The sequence below is a fragment of the Podarcis filfolensis genome (assembly GCF_964270895.1).
Source record: "Podarcis filfolensis genome assembly, chromosome: 2".
Classification (NCBI taxonomy): Eukaryota; Metazoa; Chordata; class Lepidosauria; order Squamata; family Lacertidae; genus Podarcis; species Podarcis filfolensis.
Window position 1 is genome coordinate 56,900,692 of NC_139605.1, and position 23,187 is coordinate 56,923,878.

At 45.2% G+C, this 23,187-nt stretch overlaps 2 protein-coding genes across 3 annotated transcripts in view; one reads left to right on the top strand and one right to left on the bottom strand.

Moving 5' to 3' along the window:
• Positions 1-11,428, bottom strand: part of FAF2 (Fas associated factor family member 2) — a 32,494-nt gene extending 21,066 nt beyond the window's left edge. The window contains exons 1-2 of the mRNA XM_083603896.1: positions 11,316-11,428; positions 6,303-6,496 (exon numbers count right to left, since the gene is read on the bottom strand). Coding sequence (XP_083460022.1) covers positions 6,303-6,305 — 3 coding nt within the window. The 5' untranslated portion in view covers positions 6,306-6,496; positions 11,316-11,428. The remainder of the gene's footprint in view (positions 1-6,302; positions 6,497-11,315) is intronic.
• On the top strand, positions 4,870-22,716 carry CLTB (clathrin light chain B). 2 transcript variants are annotated; one of them, XM_083603943.1, is made up of 6 exons: positions 4,937-5,307; positions 7,643-7,689; positions 13,714-13,831; positions 14,925-15,036; positions 15,727-15,780; positions 16,583-22,716. In XM_083603943.1, exons 1-6 carry the CDS (start codon positions 5,124-5,126, stop codon positions 16,752-16,754), a joined length of 687 nt encoding a protein of 228 aa, XP_083460069.1. In that variant the 5' UTR covers positions 4,937-5,123; the 3' UTR covers positions 16,755-22,716. The 2 variants fall into 2 exon arrangements, with proteins under 2 accessions (XP_083460070.1, XP_083460069.1); XM_083603944.1 differs by lacking the exon at positions 15,727-15,780 and having other exon boundaries at positions 4,870-5,307.
• The last annotated feature ends 471 nt before the right edge of the window (positions 22,717-23,187 follow it).

The following is a 23,187-nucleotide window of genomic DNA, read 5'->3' on the forward strand; positions in this document are numbered from 1 at the left end:
TTTTTAATCTAGATCATTACTATCGTCATTATCATGATGATGATGCAGTGATTTTTATGGTTTGTGAACTAATGAAAATTTGTCCAGATGTTGATTGCTTACATTTAAAGCACATCCCTCCCCCCCAAAAAAAAAGAATCATGGGAACTATAGCTTACCTTTCACAGAGCTACAGTTCTCAGCACCTTAACAAACTACAGTTCCCTGGATTCTTGGGGTAGGGGAATTTTCTTTAAATGTATTATGTGTATGTAACACATAACATATGGTGCGTTGGCATCAAAGGGTGCCATTCACCAGCTGTCCAGCACATGAATTGATAATTACATGACTGACTGCATTTTTTTAAAAAAAACAAGCTAATCTTTAGTAGTAATTAACTACCTAGAGAGTTCCTTGAAAGATGGCAGCAGATAAGGCCTGGTGATATTCCAGAGGCCCTGTTATAAACAAAATCCTACAATATATTGCCACCGATAATATTTATGTGTCACAAAATAGGCCACCACTAGAGGTCAGTAACATACAACTGTCATTTAATCTTGCCTGTAGCCAGCTATGCCTTTCAGAGCCGTGATGTGGAATGCATACTAAGGCTTGCGAAAGCATATCATTACTGAGCACCAGTGCCTGAGTTGCAATCCAACACTGCAGAGAAATAACACCATGCATGTGGGTTTCTCTATAGATGCAATTGTGGAGGGTTTCACTAACTAAGCATAGGGCAATCAATATATGTCCTGCACATCACAATTTATGTACACTGATAAGCTGATCTATATAATTCCAACATTTGCTTACAAAAATAATAAACAAGCTCATAAAAAGGCCTTTTCAGTTCCCTAAATTGCAGAAAACATGACATTACATGCTAACATGCCAGGTGACTTGTGGAGAGGGATGGCAGGCAAATATCTGAGTTTTTCTGCCACTAAACTCTTGATGATAAGCAGCAGTAAAGTTCACTGGGCTGGAATGTCCCCACATGTAAACAACTGACTGAGCCAATTTTTATCCAGTGGCTCCATTCCTCTGCTCTCATCCTTAATGCAACAATCAGAATGGCTACAGAACGGCCATTGCTCTCCTCCTTGATTGAGCAGTGAAGTGCAAAGGCAAGAACAGTTTGGAAGAAAAGAGCACCAAGAATGTTTTAAATCAAATTACACCCATGTGGTGTAGTGGTTAGAGGGTTGGACTAGGACCTGGGTGACTAGGGTTCGAAACCCCATGAAGCTTGCTGGGTGACCTTGAGGTTCAAATGGAGAGGGAGAAGAACAATGTGCACTACTTGAACTCCTTGGAAGAAAGGTGGGGTATAAATGCATAGGGATGCCCTTGAAGATGGTCTGGTAACTGCAGCTGGTGCAGAATCCAGTTGCTTGGGTTTTGAGTGGTGTTATGAAAGGGGATCCTATTTCACTGATCCTTATTGAGCTTCTGAACCCAATTTAGGAGTTCATACTGGTGAATGAAGCCTTGGACATCCTGGGAACCAAGTTCTCAATGGAACGCCTCTCCAAATATCTGCTGGACTGAGCTTTCAGATCACCAAGGGAAGTCCTGGTTGTTGTCCCACCTACAACAGTGGTTCATGATGTGAGGGCATGATTTTATGGCCTTTTAATGTTTTATGGGGTGCATTTTTATTGGATTTTTGTGTACAATGCCCTGGTGGTATAGAAATGAAATGAACAAATTAGATAGACTAGTGCAAAGTTCATTGAGTTGAAATAAGACTATGAGATGGATTCTTTGAAGGACATTGTCTCTGCCTTATACATTGGCCTCTGCAGGTAAGTAAGAAATAGGCTGCTTCTCATCCAAATGGCCCAGAGACTGGGCTTTTCTTGCAGTGGCTCATCACCCTTGGAATGACCTCCCTCTGAGGTACGGCTTGCCATAACACCAGTGTCGCTTCATCAGCAGGTGAAGACACAGCTATCTCTTTGCCCGGGCTTTCGGGGAAGAGTGGGGTGTATTGCATATTTGATTGTTGGTTGCTGCTGGTGGTATCTAAATTCTGCATTTTGTTTAATTATTGGGTTTGGACCAAGTACATTTCTACCCTGAGACCTTTAGGTGAAGGTGGATTATAACTATTTTTAATTAAATTAATTTATACAGTGAAGCCCAATATGACATTAAAAGCTCACGATTGGGGCTTCGGGTTTGTTTTTTCCTAGCACATCACTAGAATGAATCTCTGGCTTTGTTAATATTGTTGCGTGACACCCCAATATCTGAGCGGTGCGAGATTCCAGGGGTTTCAGGCACTTACCCAGAGTTTGTGTTTCCTTTTGCAAGTGAGGCACAGCAGACACCGTGGTGTCTTTAGGATATATGGTTTATATATATATATTTTCATATGAATTTTTATTAATTTACTTCAAATAAGAAATAACAAAAAATATATATAGATAATAAAGTACAAATAAGAAAAAGAACATAAAACCCACATTAAATACTCCATCAAAGATTTTACATTGCTTTCTCTTTTGGGACTTCCTTCAGCTTATCCGAAAATCATTCGCAATTATAATTAAAATTACGTATTCCCTAACTTATATTGACATTATATATCTCTCTTTTCTTCTATTTCCTTTAGACAATAACTCTTAGTGCTTCACAGTGCTTCTTTAAATCCCACTAACGTTGTTTGTCCCTCACTTACATAATCCAGGTAGTCTACATATTTCCCCCAATCCTTAATGAACTTTTGGTCTCTTAGATATCTAATTTTTCCTGTCAATTTGTCCAACTCCGCGTAGTCTAATAACTTCAATCTCCACTCGTCCACCGTTGGTATATCCTGCTGTTTCCATTTCTGGGCCAGTATTACCTGTTGAGTTGCGTTCGAATCAAGGCAAACAAGTGGATGGTGTTTTTGAGATCCCAGCTGAGCTCCAAGGCTGCCTCTTGAGAGAGAGTGCGTGCGTGCCTGAAACTCATCTGTGTCTCTCTTTTTATTGAATCTTACAAAAGCATGGCCACTCATATGTTAGTGGCTGATTGGTTAAAATACAAACAAAGAGGCTAGTTCCTTATTGGTTAACATAGGTATAAGGAGGGGTTACCCAAAATCCATTAATCTCCAATTCTTCAAAGGGTCTTTTGCTAATGGACCTTAGACAAGTATCTAAGCTTTTAATCCACCTAGATTTATGATTGATTATATTATGTCTAAATCAATTACTAATGTTATGATCAGAATATAAAAACAAACAATTAATTATACACTGAAGGAAAACAGAACAACTAATTAATTATACACTGAAGGAAAACAGATCATTGTAAACTTAATGTGACCTGAGTGAAAAAAGAGTGGAATGCAAAGAATGGAATTTGTGTGTGTGCCTGGCACATCTTTACATAGGTGTCTATGAGAGAGAGAAGCAGAGGAAGATTTTAAGGTTCAGAAGTAGCTAGGAAAAGTTTCCCAGAATGCCACAGAAAAGAACCAGTGTTTTACTATACTGGCACATAAAGAGAACATCTCTACAATTACCCTTGCTGCTGTAACCGCATAGTACACAAATTTGCAATCCTTCTTTTTTATCTCATTCCCTAATATCCCTAACAGGAAGATTTCTGGTTTTTTTTTTTAACGTATATTTTAGAATCTTCTTGAGTTCAATATATATTTTTTTCCCAAAATCCTTTCACTTTCCCACACTCCCACCACATGTGGTAAAAGGAGCCCTCCTGAGCTTTACATTTCCAGCATTTATTACAAACCCTATACATTTTCGATAGTTTTAAAGGTGTTATATACCACCTATAAAACATCTTCATGACGTTTTCCCTTATTGACATAGATGCTGAAAAATTTATAATATATGGTTTATAAGTACATATGTACAACCTGAGCCTACAATGGAGGGGCTCACAGTATCAACACCCCAAGAGGATCATGTTGTTCCCATCGCTGCAGTCTTGGATTCAAACAGAAAGCAAACATTGGTCTCTAACATTGCTTTCCTTCTAGGTCACATCTTTCCTAACCTCTCTACTCTAAACTCTGGCTTTGTCTGTTGAGTAATGGGGCCCTATCCATTTGCTGTCTAGCACAAGCCCTTTAATACTTTATTTCCTTAAGGAGATTAACCCGGCTTGATTAACTATTAACACTTGCTGAATCCAGCGATTAGAAGTGCCTCCTACTCACCTTAACACCCCAACCCTTAATTAAATTCTAACATTTACTGGATCTGGAGATTAGAGGTCTGGCACCTGCAAACTCATAACAGTACACTGCCAAGTTTCTCTTTATTCCTGGTTTCACCTACCAAGGAATCTGTGCTTTTTCATTTAAGGACACAGACAGGCCTGAGTGACAGCTGGCCTTTATATTCCCATCAGTGTGTGTGTATGTGTCAACTACTTTTTGTCTCTTCCTCCTCCTAACCAACCTTTGGTGCACAGGGAAACCTGCAAGACACCCAACCGAGCTTCACTGGAATGTTTGCTACCTTCCCTAGCTAACATTCCCGCTTGAGCCTGCAGCCTAGCTGCAGATTCCTTGGCTTTCACCATCAGCCATCTTTTCCTTTTAGTTTCACTTCATAGCCCGATGAAGAGCTCTGGAGAATTTTGCAAGCCCAAAAGCTATTTTGTGCCATTTTGGCCTAATCAAATCAATTTTTGGCCGAGTTGCCCTTATTGTCTGGAGTTTGGAATTTTCAGAAGGGCTGCAAAAAGTGACTAGCCCAAAATAAGTCCGGCGGCCTTAAGATGCCATCTTTTGCCGCCGTCACGATTGCTGGCAAAACTCTCCTTGGCCGGAACTGCTCTGATTTTCGACGGCGGCGGTTCCGCCGGGCCAGCCCGATGGCAAGCAGGAGGCGCCGCAGTGCTTCCCCCTCGCGGCTCCGGGGCTCCTCGGCAGCCTGGCTGGTGAGGTCACCTCCCTTCGCCCGTCCTCTCGCGGCGAGGCTCCTCCCGCCGCCGCCCGACGCCGCCGCCGCAGTGACAGCTGAGCCCGGGCTTCCTCGTCGCTCGGCGGTTCTCTGCGCCTACCTTTGCAGCCAAGGAGCGCCGTCGGCGCAGCTGGGGTCGCCTGCCCGTCGTCCTCGAGGAAGGAAAGGGTCGGGAGGCGCAGCTGGCGGGGTGGCGGAGGCAACATGGCTGATGATTTCGGTTTCTTCTCCTCGTCGGAGAGCGGAGCAGCCGAGGCCGCCGAAGAGGACCCGGCCGCCGCTTTCCTGGCTCAGCAAGAGAGCGAGATCGCGGGCATCGAGAACGACGAGGGCTTCAGCACCGCCGACGGGGCCGCGGGAGGCAGCCAGGAGGCAGCCGAGGCGCCGGGTGAGCCGGAGCGGCGAAGGGCAAAGAAGCGGCGCGCGGGCCTGCGCCGAGATGCGGCGGGCGAGCCGGGCTTCTCGGGGGTGCGGGCGGGGGAGGCGCCGCGGGACACCTGCTTGGCATGCAGAAGGTCAGGGGTTCGACCCTGCTGCCAGTACCGCCGCTAGATGAACCAGTTGCCGGACTCGGTGCTGGGGCAGCTCCCCGTGTTTCTGTGCATTCCTCCTCGGCCTGGGTATGAAGATGAAGCGGTGGACAGAAGGCTGGCTTGGAGGGAGCCTCTGAGGTTCCCCTGCCGCTCCTTGGGGTGGGAGAAGAGGAAGTGGTACTCCCTGTCCGCCTTCCCCGAGGCCTTGGCCGTCAGCATCCTGGCAGAGATGTCTTTGCCTCTGCTACAAATTATAACTTTGCCTGCTTTTGGTGCAGTCTTTGCTAGAGCACCGTCCTCCTTTTTTTCTAGCTCAGCCCTTTAGGTCAGGAAGCAGGTGTGCGTTGGATTTGGGACTCATAGGAAGCAGAGGCCTTTTCCTCTTCAGGACAACATCTGCAGCCACAGGAAGGGAATCAGAGTTGGGAGAGGTCTTAAAGACCATCTGGACCAACCCTCTGCTGATGCAGATGCCCCATTCTACACCTAAGATCTTTGAATGGTTAGCATCTTTTGGCCAGGTGTGAACAGTTGGCCCAAGGCAGAACAGCCCCAACGTGACCCACAGAGAGAGCTCTCACTAGTCATCCTTGGCTGGGATGAGGCAGGCAAGTATTAGGCCCAAGTGCTAGGCTGGGGAGAGATGGTATAGAAGGAAGGGACCATTCTTAGGAGACAGGCCTCCTGAAGCTCAAGGCCGACTTTGGGAGGAGTCCTTACAAATGTTGCCAGACCAGATCCAGGCTTCCTGGGTGTAGCCGAATATTCAGGGTGTGTGCATGGTGCCAAGGAAAAGCAAGGGCATCTACAAGGAAGTGGTGTAAGGAAAGGAAGGAATAGGTTCTCTTACCATGGGAAAAGCACAAGGAATGCTGCCCCTTTGTCCTTTGACTTACTCTCCTCCTTTGCCTTAGCTCTGCTGAGGGTTGTCAACTTTTTCAGCTGGCCTGCTCCTGTGCCTTTGCCATCAGCCTGGGTTGTGGGGATTTTCCACTGCTGGATCTCATTGCCAAAAAAGCTTCTTAATTTCTGCATGTCATGCTGCTGTTGAAAACAGAACAAGTGAAAAAGACAAGTCCATTCTTGGCTCTGCTTAGTCAGGAGCCCTGAAACAATCTTCTTCCCAAGCAAGAAAGTTACACTCTTTAGCCATAGTTACTGTTTTCATAGGCCTTGTGAACTGAAAACACACTGTCCCCATTTGGCCTTTCCAAGCATGCTCCAAGTAAGCAGCCTAGAGTCTCAGAACCTGTTTAAACAGTTGACAAGGGATCCCCCGCTTCTTTGCAGCCCATTAAATATCTGGAGTCAGCCCCCTTCTTCTTGTGGACTGGCTGATCTCAAGGACTGTATATATTCTGTTGACCTCTAAGTAAACATGTATGGGATCAAGCTGCTGATTTGTTAACTTAATTTTGTTTCTTCCATTGTACATCTGCCCACTCTTTCCTACATTCCCACTATTTCGCCACATCAGTTCATGCATCTGATGAATTAAATTCTAGCTTACGGAAATCCATGCCCACAATTTGCACCCTCATCTAACCAGCTTTTCTTAGTAACATCCCACTGTGCCTTACCCTCAGTGAAAAAATTACAATGTCCCATTTAACTCAGTGGGGACTTATTTCGAAGTAAATTCCTATCATCTCCTGCTATCAGATTTGCTTGCAGTGCTGAGGAAAGGGGGCTTCTGGCTTCTAATAACTGCAGAACTTCTGATCTCAGCAGTTGCTCACAGGTGCCACAGTTACCAGGTCCATATCCAAGGGCTTAGAGATTAATGAAAATGAGGCACAAATTGATGGACTGACTTTTACTGAGAAGGTTGCACCAAAGACTCTAACAGCAACCACAACCATTGGCTTGGCTACTTAGGACTTATTTTGGGGTGCTGGAATATAGGGGTGAGCATTCCAGATTCCTGCACTTTCTGTCCCCAGATTCTGAGACTCTGGATTTTCTCTCTGTCTTCCAGATTCCACACATTGCTGTGCTTACCTGTTTATCACAGACCTCTCACTTTTGTAACCCAGTCAAACCATGAGGCAGACAGCTGGTCCCATAATATAACCCATTCCACCAGCCTTTCCCCAACCTGCTGCCTTCCAGATGTTTTTGGCTACAGCTTCCATTAGCTTAAGTGGCACAAATGGCTACTAACATGTTTTTATTTTTTTTCTTCTGCAGCTGATTTTGACAGCAATGGGGCCACCGTGAACGGAGACCTCTATCAGGTGAGATCCTCTGAGAGAAACTTGTGGTCTATGGGGCCAGTGAATGTAGCCTGTGTAGTAGATGCCCAGCAGGAATTACTAGACCCCCAGAGTTCAGAGCAGGTTCTTTGAGGCATCTCATCTGATACTATCGGCTTCTTTGCAGTTTTCTCAAAGAAAAGGGGACAGGTTTGTGGGTGACCTGGAATACTAGCCACCAGCCCTTCTGTTTCCAGTTGAGATTGGCTATAACATTCTCTTCCCCTAGAATAATTCAACCCTTGCAGCTGCTTATGGGCATCACATATAGCAGGGATGTGGATCTAGATGGGGAAGAGCCACAGCTCAGTGGTAGAGGACCTGGCTTTCTTTGCATGCTGAAGGCCCCTTGCTCAATGCGCAGCTTCTCCAACTAGGGCTGGGAATGTCCCTGGTCCTGCTATCCTGGAGAATTGCTGCCAGTCAGTGTAGACAACACTGAGCTAAATGGACCAAAGTCCTAGAAGTCAGAGGCTTTCATTGTCTGTCTGTGGGTTGGTTGGAATTTGTTTTGTTTTGTTTTAGTCTTGAAAAGTGAATGGTTATCTGGCGGGTTCCTATGTTGTGCTGCTGTGATTGCTACTGATACGATGGCTGAATGGTTTTGTGCTGTCTTTTGTGTTCTAGTCAGATGGTGCTCCGTAAGCGCACCTTCTCCCTCCACACGGGCCCTTTAGCCTCCTGTTTCTGCTGACAGTAGCCTCCAGTTGCTTAGCGCTCTTACAATGCTGTGTGTGGGCAAGCACTTACAAGCTGCCAAGGAGGAATTCAACACGCACTGCCCTTTCAGATGCCATCCCACACCATGACGTAGGAACAAGCCCGGTCTGCTCGGGTAGATGGAGAGGCAGCGGCTGTTGTGGAGCGCTTCACTCCCTCCTTGTTGTGGTATCGACTTGCTTTATAGCAGCATAATCCCATTGGAGATGGGTAGACTTAATTAGATTACCGGATTCGGGTGCGGGTGGAGGGTAATCCAATAGCCTTGCTCTACACGACAAGCAGCAATAGTTGTGAAGCTGAGAGAGCTTTGCGTTCAATTGCAGCCGCCTTTCCTCTCCAACTTGAACCCCTTTGGGGTCTGACTTTTGATTCTGGAAAAGCAATCCACCTATCTTTAGGAACATAGGACATTGCCTTATACAGTCTGACCATTGGCTCACCTAGCTCAGTGTTGTCTACAGGGACTTGCCAGAAGCTATCCAGAGTTTCAGGCAAGGAATTTCCCCCTACCTAGAGAAGTTGGGAATTGAACCTGAGGTCTTTTGTATGCAGAGCAGATGCTCGACTGCTGAACTATGGCATTACCTTCTCTTACTTGCTTCCAGACATAACAAACAAGATAACAGTTTGTGGACCCTAAGCTTTCATATAGCCAGAGAGCCAGCCAAAATAGCAAACTCAAGGTTGTAGAGAGAGTTTGAGGCATGCTGGGAAATACTTGTGGAATTATATTGGAGTGACAGTGCTAACGTCTGAATAGTGCTTGCATGCACATCTGTCAAAGCATGTTTACTTTTTGGAAAATAGTCCAGCCAGACTGTTAAGGCAGTCTTGGCCAGTTTCTTCAGGCTGGAGGTGTGGATGTGTTCATTTGCACATTCCACGAGGGACACCAGTTTTAGGGCTGGAATAATTTCCCTTCAAGAGCCTAGGAATTGAGGGGAAAGTGTGGAGTCCTCTTGTTACAGGAGAAGTAAGAAGAAAGTGGTGCCCCCAATATAGAGCTGATTTGGTGCAAATCAAAACTCTAGGCAACAACCTGTTGGCCAGGGGTGCCAACCTGAATACAGTAGTACCTCAGGTTAAGTACTTAATTCGTTCTGGAGGTCCGTTCTTAACCTCAAACTGTCCTTAACCTGAAGCACCACTTTAGCTAATGGGGCCTCCTGCTGCTGCTGCGCCGCCAGAGCCCGATTTCTGTTCTTATCCTGAAGCAAAGTTCTTAACCTGAAGCACTATTTCTGGGTTAGCGGAGTGTGTAACCTGAAGCGTATGTAACCTGAGCTACCACTGTAAAGTATTGGGGCAGGGGGCAGGTAAGCCCTGCCCAGCACACTCCATCACATGACAAGGTGCACACACACCAGCTAAATGGCAATGCCCATCAACTTGGGTGGCGGCTCAAATATTTAATTGGGGGAGGCACAGACTCCTCGGCCTCTAGGAGTTGGCTTCTATGTTGTAGGCTGCCAGGTGGCAGATAAAAACTTCCTTGAGGACTAGATGCGAGTGCAGCCTTTTTGCCACACCCCACCTCATCTGACTTTAATGTTTCCCTTCCTGTGGCTGCTAGCCATGTATCACATTTCTCTCTAGTGACACATTCCTTGTCTTTACCTCAGTGCCTCTCACAAGAGACCAGGTGTGGCCAATTCTGCCCCATTATCAAATTATTCCTGCACTACAGCTTTGTTTCAACAACAGATGGTGCAAGAAGGAATGGCAAACAAACCGGGAGAATTAGATTGGCTAATTCTGTAGTGACCCATGAAACTTAAGGGGAAAGCGCATTCTGTGGGAATTCAGGGGCAGCCCAGTGTAGGAAAGAGCCCCCCATCCCACAGAATGGTAAGGCTGCACAAGTTATTCTGGCACAAGCACTAACAGTAAAAATGCAATCATAATAAAATAGCCAACAGCTTGTTGTCTTTTCATGACACTCAAAATCAGGCAGTTACCTCACGTTGCCTAAAGGTAAGGTCAGCCGTTCCCTCTTATAGTGGGATTCTTTCACCTTTCAGCCAGTCCTGTCCCTGCTTGCATAGCTTGACTACTGAATAGCTAACTATCTTCAGGTACCTGTTCCAGAGAGCTAGCTGTGTTAGTCTGTTGGTGCAAAAATGAAGAAGAATCTTGTGGCATCTGTGGAAAAGCCTTCAGCATTTTCCTGAATTGGCTGTGAGTTCCTATCCCCTATTGGCTGTGAGTTCCTATCCCCTAAGGATTTTTGAACTGTTTGGGCCATGGTGGCTGGAGCTGAGGGGAGTTGGAGTCGAAGTACACCCATAAGGCCACAGGTCACCCACATCTCTGATGTAGTGGGGGGGGGGCTCTGCCTGGGCGTGATCTGCAGTCTCACGAGATTCAGCCTCCACCTGCCACCCAGTCCCATTTATCTTTTTATATCACATAAAAACTTTTCAGGGTACACTCCCTGACTGTAGTAATACTGTTCCTGGACTGAACCATTTAGAGAGGTGAGGGGGATGCTAGACTTGAACCTTTCTCCCTGACCCACTAGCTTTTTGCATGGGGCAAGACTCTGTTGTTGCTTTGAGGGGAGGGAAATCTCATTCTCCTTCCTCCTCACCTTCAGTGGCCCGGTCCAGAAACAAATTTATCACTTGATTTGTGTAAATTTGGTCATAGAAATTTGTTTTCTTTTTGAAATGGAATCTAAAATTCAAATAAACGCTTCAATTGATTCTGATGTTTGGAATGAGATGGAAAGGCTAGGTGGGAGAGCTGCTTCACTGAGAGCCAGTAAATAATCAACTGCAAGGAGTCTGACTGTGGACCAATAAAATGTTGTATGTAAATGGAACTGATACTGTGGGCCTTCTCAAATGCTGCAGCTGGCTTATTTAATTACTATGATTACTAGCCTTTAAATAAAGGTGACCACTTGTAGCACTTCCCACATGACTTCAGCTTGAGGCTGCAGTAATTGCCATGACAATGGCCCTGGGTGGTGTCAAAGTGGTTTTAGAGCCGATTGAAACAATTGCCCAGCTAGGATCAGAGAAAGATCTCCTCAAGAAGGCACTAACCTTCTCAAGACCTACTGTGACATCAGAGGGATGACATCACAGAGGAACAGCTTGCAGCCGTTCCTCCTTAGAACTGTAGGTGCTTGCCTGTTGCACAGACATGAAAATCACGTTGGCAGCGAATAGCGCGTTGGATAAGGCTGGGCAGGTACATGGCTGATGAAGGGTTTCTATTGGGCAGCATAGGAGTGTAGCTTTCAGAAGGACCTGTTCCTATAAGCTTATACCAGACTAGGTTCAAGGTGCTGGTACGTACTGATGCAGAAAACCCCATGAAGCTTGGGTCTAGGATACCTAAAGTGTTGTCTCACCCCCTACATACCCAATTGATCACTGCAAAAACCATCCTACCAGGCGGTTCATTCCACATGGTGTTGGAATTGGGTCTTTAGTGTGCAGCACCTACCCTTCAAAAGTCCCGTTGCATATTGGTCACCTTTATTGTCTTTCTGCTGCCTGCTAAAATATTCCTCTTTTAACAAGCCTTCTGAAATCTTTACCCCAGTTGGTATCTCTCTTGGAATTGAACTGATTGTAGGCCTGTGCTGTTGTTCTAAGCTCTTTTTATATGTATGGCCACTTTTTAAGAATTGCTTTTATTATATATATATATATATATATATGTATATGTATGTATATATATATATATATATATATATATATATATATATATATATGTTTTATATATGTGGCGCTGTGATCTAAATCGCTGAGCCTAGGGCTTGCCGGTCAGAAGGTCGGCAGTTCAAATATCCACTACGGGGTGAGCTCCCGTTGTTCAGTCCCAGCTCCTGCCAACCTACCAGTTCAGAAGCACGTGAAAGTGCAAGTAGATAAATAGGTACCACTCTGGCTGGAAGGTAAACGGCGTTTCTGTGCACTGCTCTGGTTTCACCAGAAGCGGCTTAGTCATGCTGGCCACATGACCCAGAAAAACTGTCTGCGGACAAATGTTGGCTCCCTTGGCCAGTAAAGTGAGATGAGCACCACAACCCCAGAGTCATTCGGGACTGGACTTAACTGTCAGGGGTCCTTTACCTTCTTTTTTATGTTTTATATACGTGTAAATCACTTTGGGATACCTCATGGGAAGCAATTCGTAAATGAAATAAATGAATAAATAAATAGTACCATAATTTTCAGGCAGTTGTGCTAGGACTCTTGAACCTTCTTCACAATTTCCATTCTTTTCCACCTTGTTCACAGAATGGACCTTGGGAAAAGGTGCTTTATATCTGCTGGAGAACTAGGATTAGGACTTCACCATAATTTGGTGCAAGACTTTTCATGCTGCTTCTTATTCCATGTAGATTTGTGGTTGACTGAGACTATGGGTGGGTATGGGAGAGGAGTTCACTTCCCACCACTGGGAAATTCCTCTTTCTTGGGGACCTGCATCTGGTGTTGGGTCAAAGAGACAGGTTAGGGATGCCCACCTTACTGCTCCACAGCTTCCCCAACAGAGGTGGTCTTGGCTGTGGGTTGAAGGAACCCGGAACTGTGGTTTTGGGTGAGTTGCCAAAGTTCTCCCGAGTTGGCAAAGCTCATTTGATGTCAAATCCACGTCAAAATAGAGCCTTTAGCGTTGGTGGCCAGGTCCTGTGGAATACTCTGCCAGTAGAGATTCAGGAGGCACCTTTTGTTTCAACCTTTAAATGCTTACTGAAAACTTTTCTATTCTGCCTAGCTTATGCAGGCAATTCAGAATGCATATTTCCATAACAGTTAGTTGATGGACTCTGACAGCCTAGTATACCTGAAGGAGCGTCTCCACCCCCATCGTGCAGCCCGGACACTGAGATCCAGTTCCGAGGGCCTTCTGGCGGTTCCCTCACTGTGGGAAGTGAGGTTACAGGGAACCAGGCAAAGGGCCTTCTCGGTAGTGGCGCCCACCCTGTGGAATGCCCTCCCATCAGATGTCAAGGAAATAAACAACTATCTGATTTTTAGAAGACATCTGAAGGCAGCCCTGTTTAGGGAAGTTTTTAATGTTTGATGTTTTGTATTGTTTTTAATATTCTGTTGGGAGCTGCCCAGTGTGCTGTGGAAACCCAGCCAGATGGGCGGGGTATAAGTAAAAAAATATTATTATTATTTATTTATATTGTATGTGTTTTATTTTACATAGATATAATTGCAAGCTGCTTTGATATATTTTATGATACAGTGATACATAAATGCTTTTATGAATAAAGAGAGCCTGCATCTCACGAACTGTTGCTTTTGCTTAAAGGAATCCAATGGGCCCACAGATGCCTATGCAGCCATTGCTAGAGCTGACCGGCTGACGCAGGAGCCTGAGAGCATCCGCAAATGGCGAGAGGAGCAGAAAAAGAGACTGCAGGAGTTGGGTAGGAATGAGAAGGAGCAAATATAAACTGTATAAATATCTGTTTTGTACTTCTAATGCAGATTTTGGAGGGGCACACAGAGCTGGCCCAAGCTGTTTTGACATACTTTGTCAATCCGGCTCCGTCCAGGGGCTGTGGACTACAACTCCCATCAGCCCCAGCCAGCAAAGATGTCTGAGGCAGTGCTGAGTACCCAAGGCCAGTCAAGTTATTTGAGCACCCGAGGCAGAAAATTGTCCCAAGTGTGCCTCTCTTCCATGGCTATAAAAATACAACAAATTAAAATAAGTAACAGTTTGACACCCCAAATCAGCTTCCTCACTCTGGTTAATGGGAGAGCCAGCTCCCAGGAGCAGAAACTGGTGAATAATGAAATGAAGGGTAGGAGGGTTTCATCAGAGAAAAGGCTACAAGGAGGAACTTTAAAGGGTAAAATGAAAAAGTCATTGTAGGGCTGTAGAGGGTTGCAGGGGATGAAAAGCCACTAGGATAACAGGGACATAGATGTGGCTGGGGCTGAGGGAGTTGGGAAGCATAGAATAATTAAGAAGATAGCAATGGAACCTAAAACATCCAAATATAGTGAGAAGACAGTAAGAAAAGACATATACATTAGGGGTTCTAGACAGAATTTTAGCCACAAGCTTCACCTCAGGAGAGCTATTTTCATGGGGCTTCAGCTGGATATACAGAACCAGTAGTCCTCCTTCATAACACAGAGCCTGACTAGTTGGGTGTACACTGATTTGCTTATGCTCCTCCCTCATTTCCACTTAGTCCACTGCCTGTGTGCCCATTTCTTTGCCCTTGTTATCTGTGTTTTGCGACTGCTTAGAGCAGCACTTGGGCTATATCTTGTGAAGGGGCTCTTCCATATCTACAGCCAGCAGCTCCCTGCCTCAGCTTCCAAGGGCTGTGGCAAAAGGACAGCAGCTCACTGGTACAGCATCTGCTTAGCATGGAGAAGGTCCTAGGTTTTATTCTCAGCATCTCCTCAGGGCCAGCTTTGTGAGGTGCTGGGCTGCGGGCTGAGACTTCTCTCTGTCGCCATCCTTCTGCCCAGCAGTTACGGTATGTGTCTTTCTCCTTTCAGATGTGACCTCTAAGGTGTTAGAGCAGGAATGGCGTGAAAAGGCCAAGAAGGACTTGGAAGAGTGGAACTTGCGGCAGAACGAGCAGATGGAGAGGAACCGGGCCAATAACAGGTATGGCTGGGCGTGACAGCTTTTAGCCCCTGCCAATAATAGCTCACTTCACCCCCGGCACCTGCCAAAGTATCAGAGCTGCCCCTGGGAGCCATAACGCAGCCTGAGAAAAGGGACCTCACTCTTTTGGCTCCCACACATCCCTGGGGGCAGGCTGGGTAAGCGAGCTTGGAGATAAAAACCCTGAACTGTATTTCTGCCAGGCCACACCATCACAGTTGTGCAATAAATTTATATGGGCCAAATAATGGATTCTGGTGAGAGTGCCTCACCAGGCAGCAAGACTGGTCACTCTTGCATTCAGATCTGCAATACGCAGGCGAGCCTTTCCACATTATCTGCTGCATGACTTCAAGGCGTTGCCAGACTATTTACTGCAAACATCCTGGGTGGGTTTCCCTTGCAGTCAGTCTGAGATTTGGGCTCGCTGCTTCCTAGAAGCTGCTGTCTCTGTTTTTGTGGGGTTATGGACCATGCCAAATATTTCATCTCCGTAAGGGGGCTGCCTTCTGTCACTCCTAAGCATTTGACTAACGAATCTCTAACCAACCCATGGGAGCTTCCCCATGCGTCTCTCCTGCTTTGTCTGATTCTGTCGCTCCTTCAAGGGCACTAACCCACCTTTCTCTCTTTAACTCTTTGCTGCCTCTCTGCTGTGCTGCTTTCTTCTGTCTCTGGGTCACACCGTAGGATTGCTGACAAAGCCTTTTACCAGCAGCCGGATGCCGATGTGATTGGCTACGTGTACGTCTCTCTATTGCTCTTTTCCCCTTTGGGTCCTTTCCTAAGTGGATCTCCTGTATGCGGCTGTTGGGCTCTATTCCCTAAGTTTGCCAGTTACACAAGAGCACAGGTGTGCATTTGAGGGTCTCTTTGTTGCCAGACATTTTACAAGTGAAGAAAGGGCTTCTGCAATTGTTTCAGGATATGCTAAAGCTGCATTGGTTTCCCCCTTTTATACAGAGTTTCCAGGCATATATTCAGAGCATGAGTGCAGCCATTTGACTGAATAGTTTCCCCCAGTTTCTTTAGAAAGTCTAGTGCTTTTTTGATATTGTTGTACTCAGAGCCATTCCTATCCCAAGAGGGTTTTGGCTGATCTTTATGTGCCGTTTCTTTTCTTTTGAGAACTTTTTATTGCAGAAAAGGAAACAAATAATATTAATTTGTTTGAGTTCAGAAAGGTGAACTCAAAGCGACTTAGAAATACAAACATATTCCGAATAACTTACACATAATTAAAGCAACCAGACATTATAGCAGCTATAACAAACATGACACGTGAGGAAAGCGTTTCCATTACTAATTGTGCTTTGTGTTTCTCTGCCACTTAAGGTCGTTCCTTTATTGTTAATTGTTCATTCCTGATAAGTAAGTGGCAGTGCCCTTTAATCTTCTTTTGATGTGAAAAGCAATCTATTTTCAGTCGCCAGTTAGCCAAGCAATTCCTCTTGGCTACCTGACTGGCATAGTACCATAGATAAGGAGGTGCTTGCCTGCTTCTTTTTCTGAGCCTGACCCTATGCTCGTTTGCCTCCTTCTCCAGGGCCTCGGAGGAAGCCTTCATGAAGGAGTCCAAGGAAGAGATGCCCGGCACCGAATGGGAGAAAGTGGCCCAACTCTGTGACTTCAACCCCAAGAGCAGCAAGCAGTCCAAGGATGTGTCGCGCATGCGCTCTGTGCTGATCTCTCTCAAACAGACACCCCTGGCCCGCTAGCCAAGCCGGAAAGGGGCTGGGGGCTGGGCCGGGGGCCGGGGTGAGGATGCCGAGTTGCTCTTTGGCCAGCGGATTTCGCTGCTGCACAACAACAGGCTTAGACGGCCACCAGTAGGGGACACCAAAAGCATCCCACCCCTGCCCCTTCCTCTCTCCTCCGTGCGTTTGCGTCACTCGGGCCGAGTGGTTGCCTGTACCCCTCCCCCTTGGTTTTACTTTGCTTAAAGGGTGCATTGGTATCTTTTTCCACATATTTATTAACTGCGTGGTTCCTTGGGCAGCTGCCCTCCTTGGTTCACACACCTGCTGCCTTCGAGAAAGGTCACTCCCTGTTTTAGCGTCTGGGGCATTCACAGGCTTCCCTGGCCCCTGCTTATCCCATGAGACTTGGCCGGTAGAGTAGGCAAAACACAGTTCACTTTCCCAATACTTTGTACCAGACCCAGGAGGCACCACTCAATTGGAGCCCAAGGCTGCATGCAGGATTCCCCAAGTTAGGGGCTCCGCTCTTGTTGCTGCTTACCCCCAGCGAGAGTGAGCGGTGACCCTCAAGAGTAGGTAGAGTGTTGGAGCTTAGTCGTGCTTCCAAGCTGGTGCCGGACAGGCTTGGCAGAGAAAGAGGAGGGTGTCTGCAAGCCCTGGGGAGGGGGCGGCGGGGAGGGATGTACAAAAGGGAGAGGGCAATGAGGAAAACTGACCTAAAGACTTGGTGTGCTGAAATTGTAATGGAGGGGCTGAACTTAAGATCTGTTTGAAGTCATGAAAGAGCTGCAGGGGGAAACGACAACAAGCCATTGTGCTAAGACTTGCTTCCACTGAGTGGAATGCTGTTTCTCCCCACCACCAGTTAGTTAATTCCTGAATCAAAAGCCTGTTTTGGCTTAGGTGATGTAGAAGGGGAAGAATACAAGAAAGAATCCTGAGCACTTCCTTCATAATCTCATTCCTCACCTCTCTCATTTACATGCACACATGTGCCCCTCGAGGCATATTATTCTGTATTTGCAAAGGCAACACTAAGCACAGGGGCGTGATATGGGGTTAACTGGATTTTTCTCAGAGAGATTGCTTCTTTCAGTTTGTGTGCTTCAAAGGGAAGGTAGATGAAAGCAGGGCAATTCTGTACTCATCTCCCATTAGGAGCTGTCTATGCCTTTTGGGCTTCTAAGCAAGCCAAGGTCCATTCTCTTACTGCCGCCACCCATAGTAAGTCAACACCCCCAAATCAAATACTGTACTTGAGAACGCATTCCTGTGCAGCTTGGAACAAAGTGCCACAGTATATCCAACAGGGCTTTCTTCCATATATATATATATATATATATATATGCACAGGATTGCAGTTTTAAAACACTTCACCAGCACAATCATGTCTGTTCAGAAGTAAGTCCCATGGAGTTCAATGAGGTTTACTGCTAAGTAAGTAAGTGGGTGTAGGATTTCAGCCTACACATTTGATTTGAAGGCTGATTTCCTTCTATAAAGATTCAGAGATTTGCTGGACACCTTATGGTGCAGCTGATGACCGTGCTGCCATTAGGTTTCCCCAGCCCAGGTAACAAACAAATGTGGAGCTGAAATTACACTGAGACCAGTCCACTCTCCCAGTGCTGTGTGAAGAGTAAGTGATGATTCTGTAGTATTTGTCCCTTTCCATACTGCTGGCCTGTATCTTGGGCTCCTGCCATCTCTTCCTTTATACCAGGAGAGGAGCCGACAGATTACTCATTTCCCCATTGGGTGTATGTTCTGCTGTGAGGGGCTGCTTGGCTCCTCTAATGAAGGTTCTTCACCTTGAGTGAATGTGAACCTAATAGCAGAAAAGCACAATGGCCACATGTGGCTGCAAGTGCGTATTTGGGAGTCTCAGGAATATATGGCCATTTGGGGGAGGGGGATCTGGGCTGGTTGTGCATTGTTGGCGAAGTTTTCAAGACCACAGAAACAGCTGTAAGCACAGAATACATAGATTATCAGGGTTCACCTCCATACTTGGGCTCGCTTTGCAGGGAGCTGCTTTTGTGATTCGCTTATGTCCATGTATATTATTTAATGTGTTAAGGTCCTCGTGCGCTAAGCTCACCGTATCATTTTTGAACAGTGAAGCATGTGTATTAAAAAGAAGATCCACAGAGGAAACGGAAGTTCCTATCCCAGGAAAGACAGTTCTTTCAAGGAGCTTTTGACAGCATTTGAATTTTCCACATGTGGACTGTCGCATCAGCACCTTGCTCTTCAAAAATGATGTGATAAGCGTTGTGCAGGGAAAACGGTTAAAAAGTGTTAAAAACTGGGTTGGTCTGGGCTTTGGTAGCTTCCAGAAAAAAGGATGTGTTCCTATGGGGAAAGGCAGCTCTTTTAGGTAAAATGTTTAATAAGGTTCATGCTTTTCTCTAATCAGGAGCCCAACAGCTTTGGAAACAAACGCTATGCAGTACAACAACCTTGCAGGATTGAGGGAGCCTTGCGGTATATGCAACTGAAAAAGCCTGCCCAGTCTTTGTCCAACATGCCCTGTTGGCCAAAGATGCTTTGATTTGCAATATAAAGTTTGTGACAACTGCATTACAACTCTCTGTTTGGGGGCTGTTGTTGCTAACTAAGAGAAGTGCAGAGAAAACTATCTCTCTTCACAAGGGTTCATTTTAGGAATGTTTCCTCTGGAACAGTCCACATTCAAGTTTATCTGAAGAGCTAGAGACGAGTGACAGATTCCAGACTGATGGCAGCTCCCTCTTCCACCATCAGCTACAGAGAACTTCACAGCATAGAGGAGACAGCTGGGAGCATTGGTGGTCTGACCACTCCTCACCGTATCCTCTGGAAACCAAGCTGTTTGCTTTGTACCCCGGGATGGATATCTGCACCGGAGTCCAGTAGCAAGAAACAGCCCCTGCTTGGAATCACCCAGTCAGCCCAGAATTTCACTACTACTATGTCTGGCACCCCAAGTGGCGGCAGCAGTAAGCTGGGGTGGCTCTTGGGGGAGGCGGGAGCTTTGCCTGCAGCTGCTCTGTCCCCCAACATTACAATCTATGACTTTGTTAAACCACCTATTATCAATAAACTGCCACTACTCCACAGTTTAAGGAGTCACAGAATCTTTCTTTCCATGCTTCTTTGAAATAATGGGGGAGAATATTTGGGGCAATTAATATCCTAGGCCAAAGTTGGGGAGCATGTGACCCTCTGAGTTGTTATTGAACTACAAGACCTACCAGACTACCAGAACACCAGCCATGCTAGCTGGGGCTAATTATTGGCCAGTTTGAAGGCCACAGGTTCCCCAACTCGGTCCTAGGCTGAAGCCTTGCAATCCTCTGTTATAGGAGGGAGATGACCATTTTGAATACTTTTCTCTGAAGCAGCACTGGGAGTTTTTAGACACATAGAGACTGACACTAGGCATGGTTAGCTGGAAGTTCCACTGTCTCCAGTGACAATTACTCTTAGGTAAGCATTCATGGTGTTGCTTCCTTAATAATAGATCTTTCTTACTCCGCATCATATTAAAAAGTTCTAGCCTTGGTATATAAGGTATTTGTGGGGCAAACGTTTCTTAAGCAGTAAATACGGAATGTTTTTAAATGAGCCGTAGTTTTCCTATGTTCACAGATGTATATTTGAATTCCTTTTTTCATTTTAAACGTTCTCTGAAACAAGAAGGGAAAATCCACTTCTTTAGCACACTCTAATTACCCCCAATTTTATGAAATAGAAGATGGTTCAAGCTTATTAGCCTTTAACTCATCTTTTCAGGCAGGTACATTCTGTTACCTTGATGAAAAGTTGCCTGCCTGTACATTTGTCTGAGACAGGTAGAATCATATCCACACACTTCACTAGAAAGCATTGTAATGCACTTTAAGAATGCAGCTAACTACAAGTTTGTTGTAGCTAGTCTTAAGTGTTCTTGGAAATGCCTCTTCTTTCCCCACTGGCAAATAAAACTAAACTTATGAGCTCTGCATTGACAGCAAAGCAACAGACTGCATTTAATGTTTGCCTGTCAACATAAGCCAAGCATATTTTGGGCTTAGGCATAAATAAGTTATGTTCTACATTTCCTTCTGTAAGGCACTGAGCATCTCTCTTTCTCTTTCATAAAGTTGGAGTAATTCTCATTTTTAAACATCACTTAGTGTGTTAAAAAGACAAGAATGAATTACTGCTGGTGGGGCAGGATGAATCTGTAAGACAACTCTGCCCAGACATCTTGCTTCTGACCTCTGCACCCTGAAATTTTGCTGGAAAAGCTAACAGTTCTGATACCTCTGTCTTTCTGCTAATTCAGGAGAAGCCCAGTCTCCTGGAGAATCTAAAATCCTTAATGTCCAAGCAGCCATTGTGATGGAGGAGCTAGGAGGAACAGGGCTAAGGCTAAACATTAAAAGCTATCAACTAACACTGCCCCATTATAGTTGCAATTGTTTATTGCAGAGCTCTTATTTTGTGGCTGCAAATAGTAAAGCCAAAATAAAGAACAGCTTCAGTGAAAAGATTTGGACTTATTAATATGCAAACATAACTAGAAGGGAGAGAGGGGCATACAGCGTTGTTACTTGGTGGCAAATTCTTTGACTTTGTGCTGATTGCTCATGCCTCTAGACTCAGGAACTGCTTTGGCTATGTCAGTATCTGCTTATTTATCTACACAAGACTAGAGTTTACAGCTGGCCATTAACACCTCACAATACAATCTTATACACCATTACATACCAGTAGATACCATTAGATGTATATATTAGATGAGGAACCTGTGGCCCTTTAGATGTTGATGGAGTACAATTCCCATCATTCCTGGCCATGTTGACTGGGGCTAAAGAAGTTGAAAGTCCAACATCAGAGGGGCAACAAGTTCCCCATCTCTGTTGGTAGGGAATTGAAAGATACTCTGTGGACCTTCAGATGTCTGCCGGACTATAACTCCCATCAACCCATCATGAGGTTGAATTGTCCAATGGCGTGTGGATGACAGGTTCCCTATCCTTGCTGTAGGCCACTGTGTATTCAGCAGCACTTCTGAGGAAACAAACACAGTGCTCGATTGAGAGTCTTAACTTCAATGGGTATTGATAGCTTTAAATTGAATTTTAAAAATTCAATCTAGTGTATAGGAAACAGCTGCCACAGAATCCAGGTCCAATTAAGACCAGTTCTCAAAACAGATTGAGCTGTAAAAGAATCATGCTGGCACTATTATTTTGGGTGATGACAAACTGAGAACAAGTAACAAAATATTGGTTGTAGTTGCAGAAAGAATAATGGAAAGCTTTTCTATGAAGGTCTCTTTGTTGAAAACTTACGTATTTGCTTCCCTAGTATTTCCACAGCACCTATTCAATTTGCTGAGCTTATGCAACACAAAATAGAGGTTGCCGCCAATTACTCCCAAAAATCTGAGAATAACATTCTGCATATTCTTCTCTGATGTCTCTTCATCCAGTATCAAACTTCCCATCTAATGAAGTGGATCTTCTACATGATTTGGGCCATATAACTCTTGAATGCAAAGTGCCCCATTTCAAACTATTTTAGTGGCATCTGTTTTTCCTTAGCGACTGGCATGAAGAATTTGTTCATAGAATAATTTGTCCTCAGCAGATCTGGCAACTAGGCTAAACCTCTTCCTTCTGCGTACCAGATTTCCTCAATCTTACATTTAATTACCAGTCGGAAAATGTAAACAAACTTGATTCTACAGTGCAATAAGTGGACAATCAAAGAGGTTTTTCTGAAAAAAATAGTTAATCCTGTAATAGCTTAATAATATAACAGCCTTATTCAGCAGAGCAAGCTGCCAAGAATCTGCCTAACATGGCTTGTCTTATAAGTCAGACTGTTCCAGATTACTAATGGTTATATCAGAGCAAATGAAATGCTTTCAGTGGACAGCCATCAGTATCCTTAACTCATTGTTATGAAATAATGCTTTGGAAATAAAGTTTCTCCACTCACTCCACTTCATGTGTGTTCAAAACTTCATGTGTCCCAAGATGCCCAATTGCTTTATTTACATAACCCATCTTCCTGCAATTTACATCAGCCATGTTTACATCCTTTTCTTAGTCACAAGCCGCGCAGCATAAACCATAAGCAAGAGTCCTATACAGATCTACCCAAAAATAAGTCCCACTGAATTCAGTGGGGCTTACTCTAGGGTAAGGGGGTAGATGGTTGCAGCCCAAGTCATGTATCCATTTCCATACCCAGACTTTTAAAGTCATCAGCCTGAATGTTGGGACTGAGTTTTGATTAGCAGGCCCTGATATAGGAGGAAGAAGAAACTGGGGTGGGTGGAAGCTCAGTGGTGGGAATCTGAGTTGGAAAACCTCACCTTTTCACCCCAATGTCAGTTACCTACTTCGGAGCTCCCCCCCCCCCAGCTTCCTGTAGAGCAGATAGCCTTAGTGGGGGCAGAATAGGAGGTGGC

Coding starts and splice junctions, on each gene's coding strand:
- CLTB (XM_083603943.1), top strand. CDS start 5,124: ATGGCTGATGATTTCGGTTTCTTCTCCTCGTCGGAGAGCGGAGCAGCC. Junction 7,690..13,713: donor TGAACGGAGACCTCTATCAG/GTGAGATCCTCT, acceptor TTTTGCTTAAAG/GAATCCAATGGGCCCACAGA. Junction 15,781..16,582: donor GCCGATGTGATTGGCTACGT/GTACGTCTCTCT, acceptor CTCCTTCTCCAG/GGCCTCGGAGGAAGCCTTCA.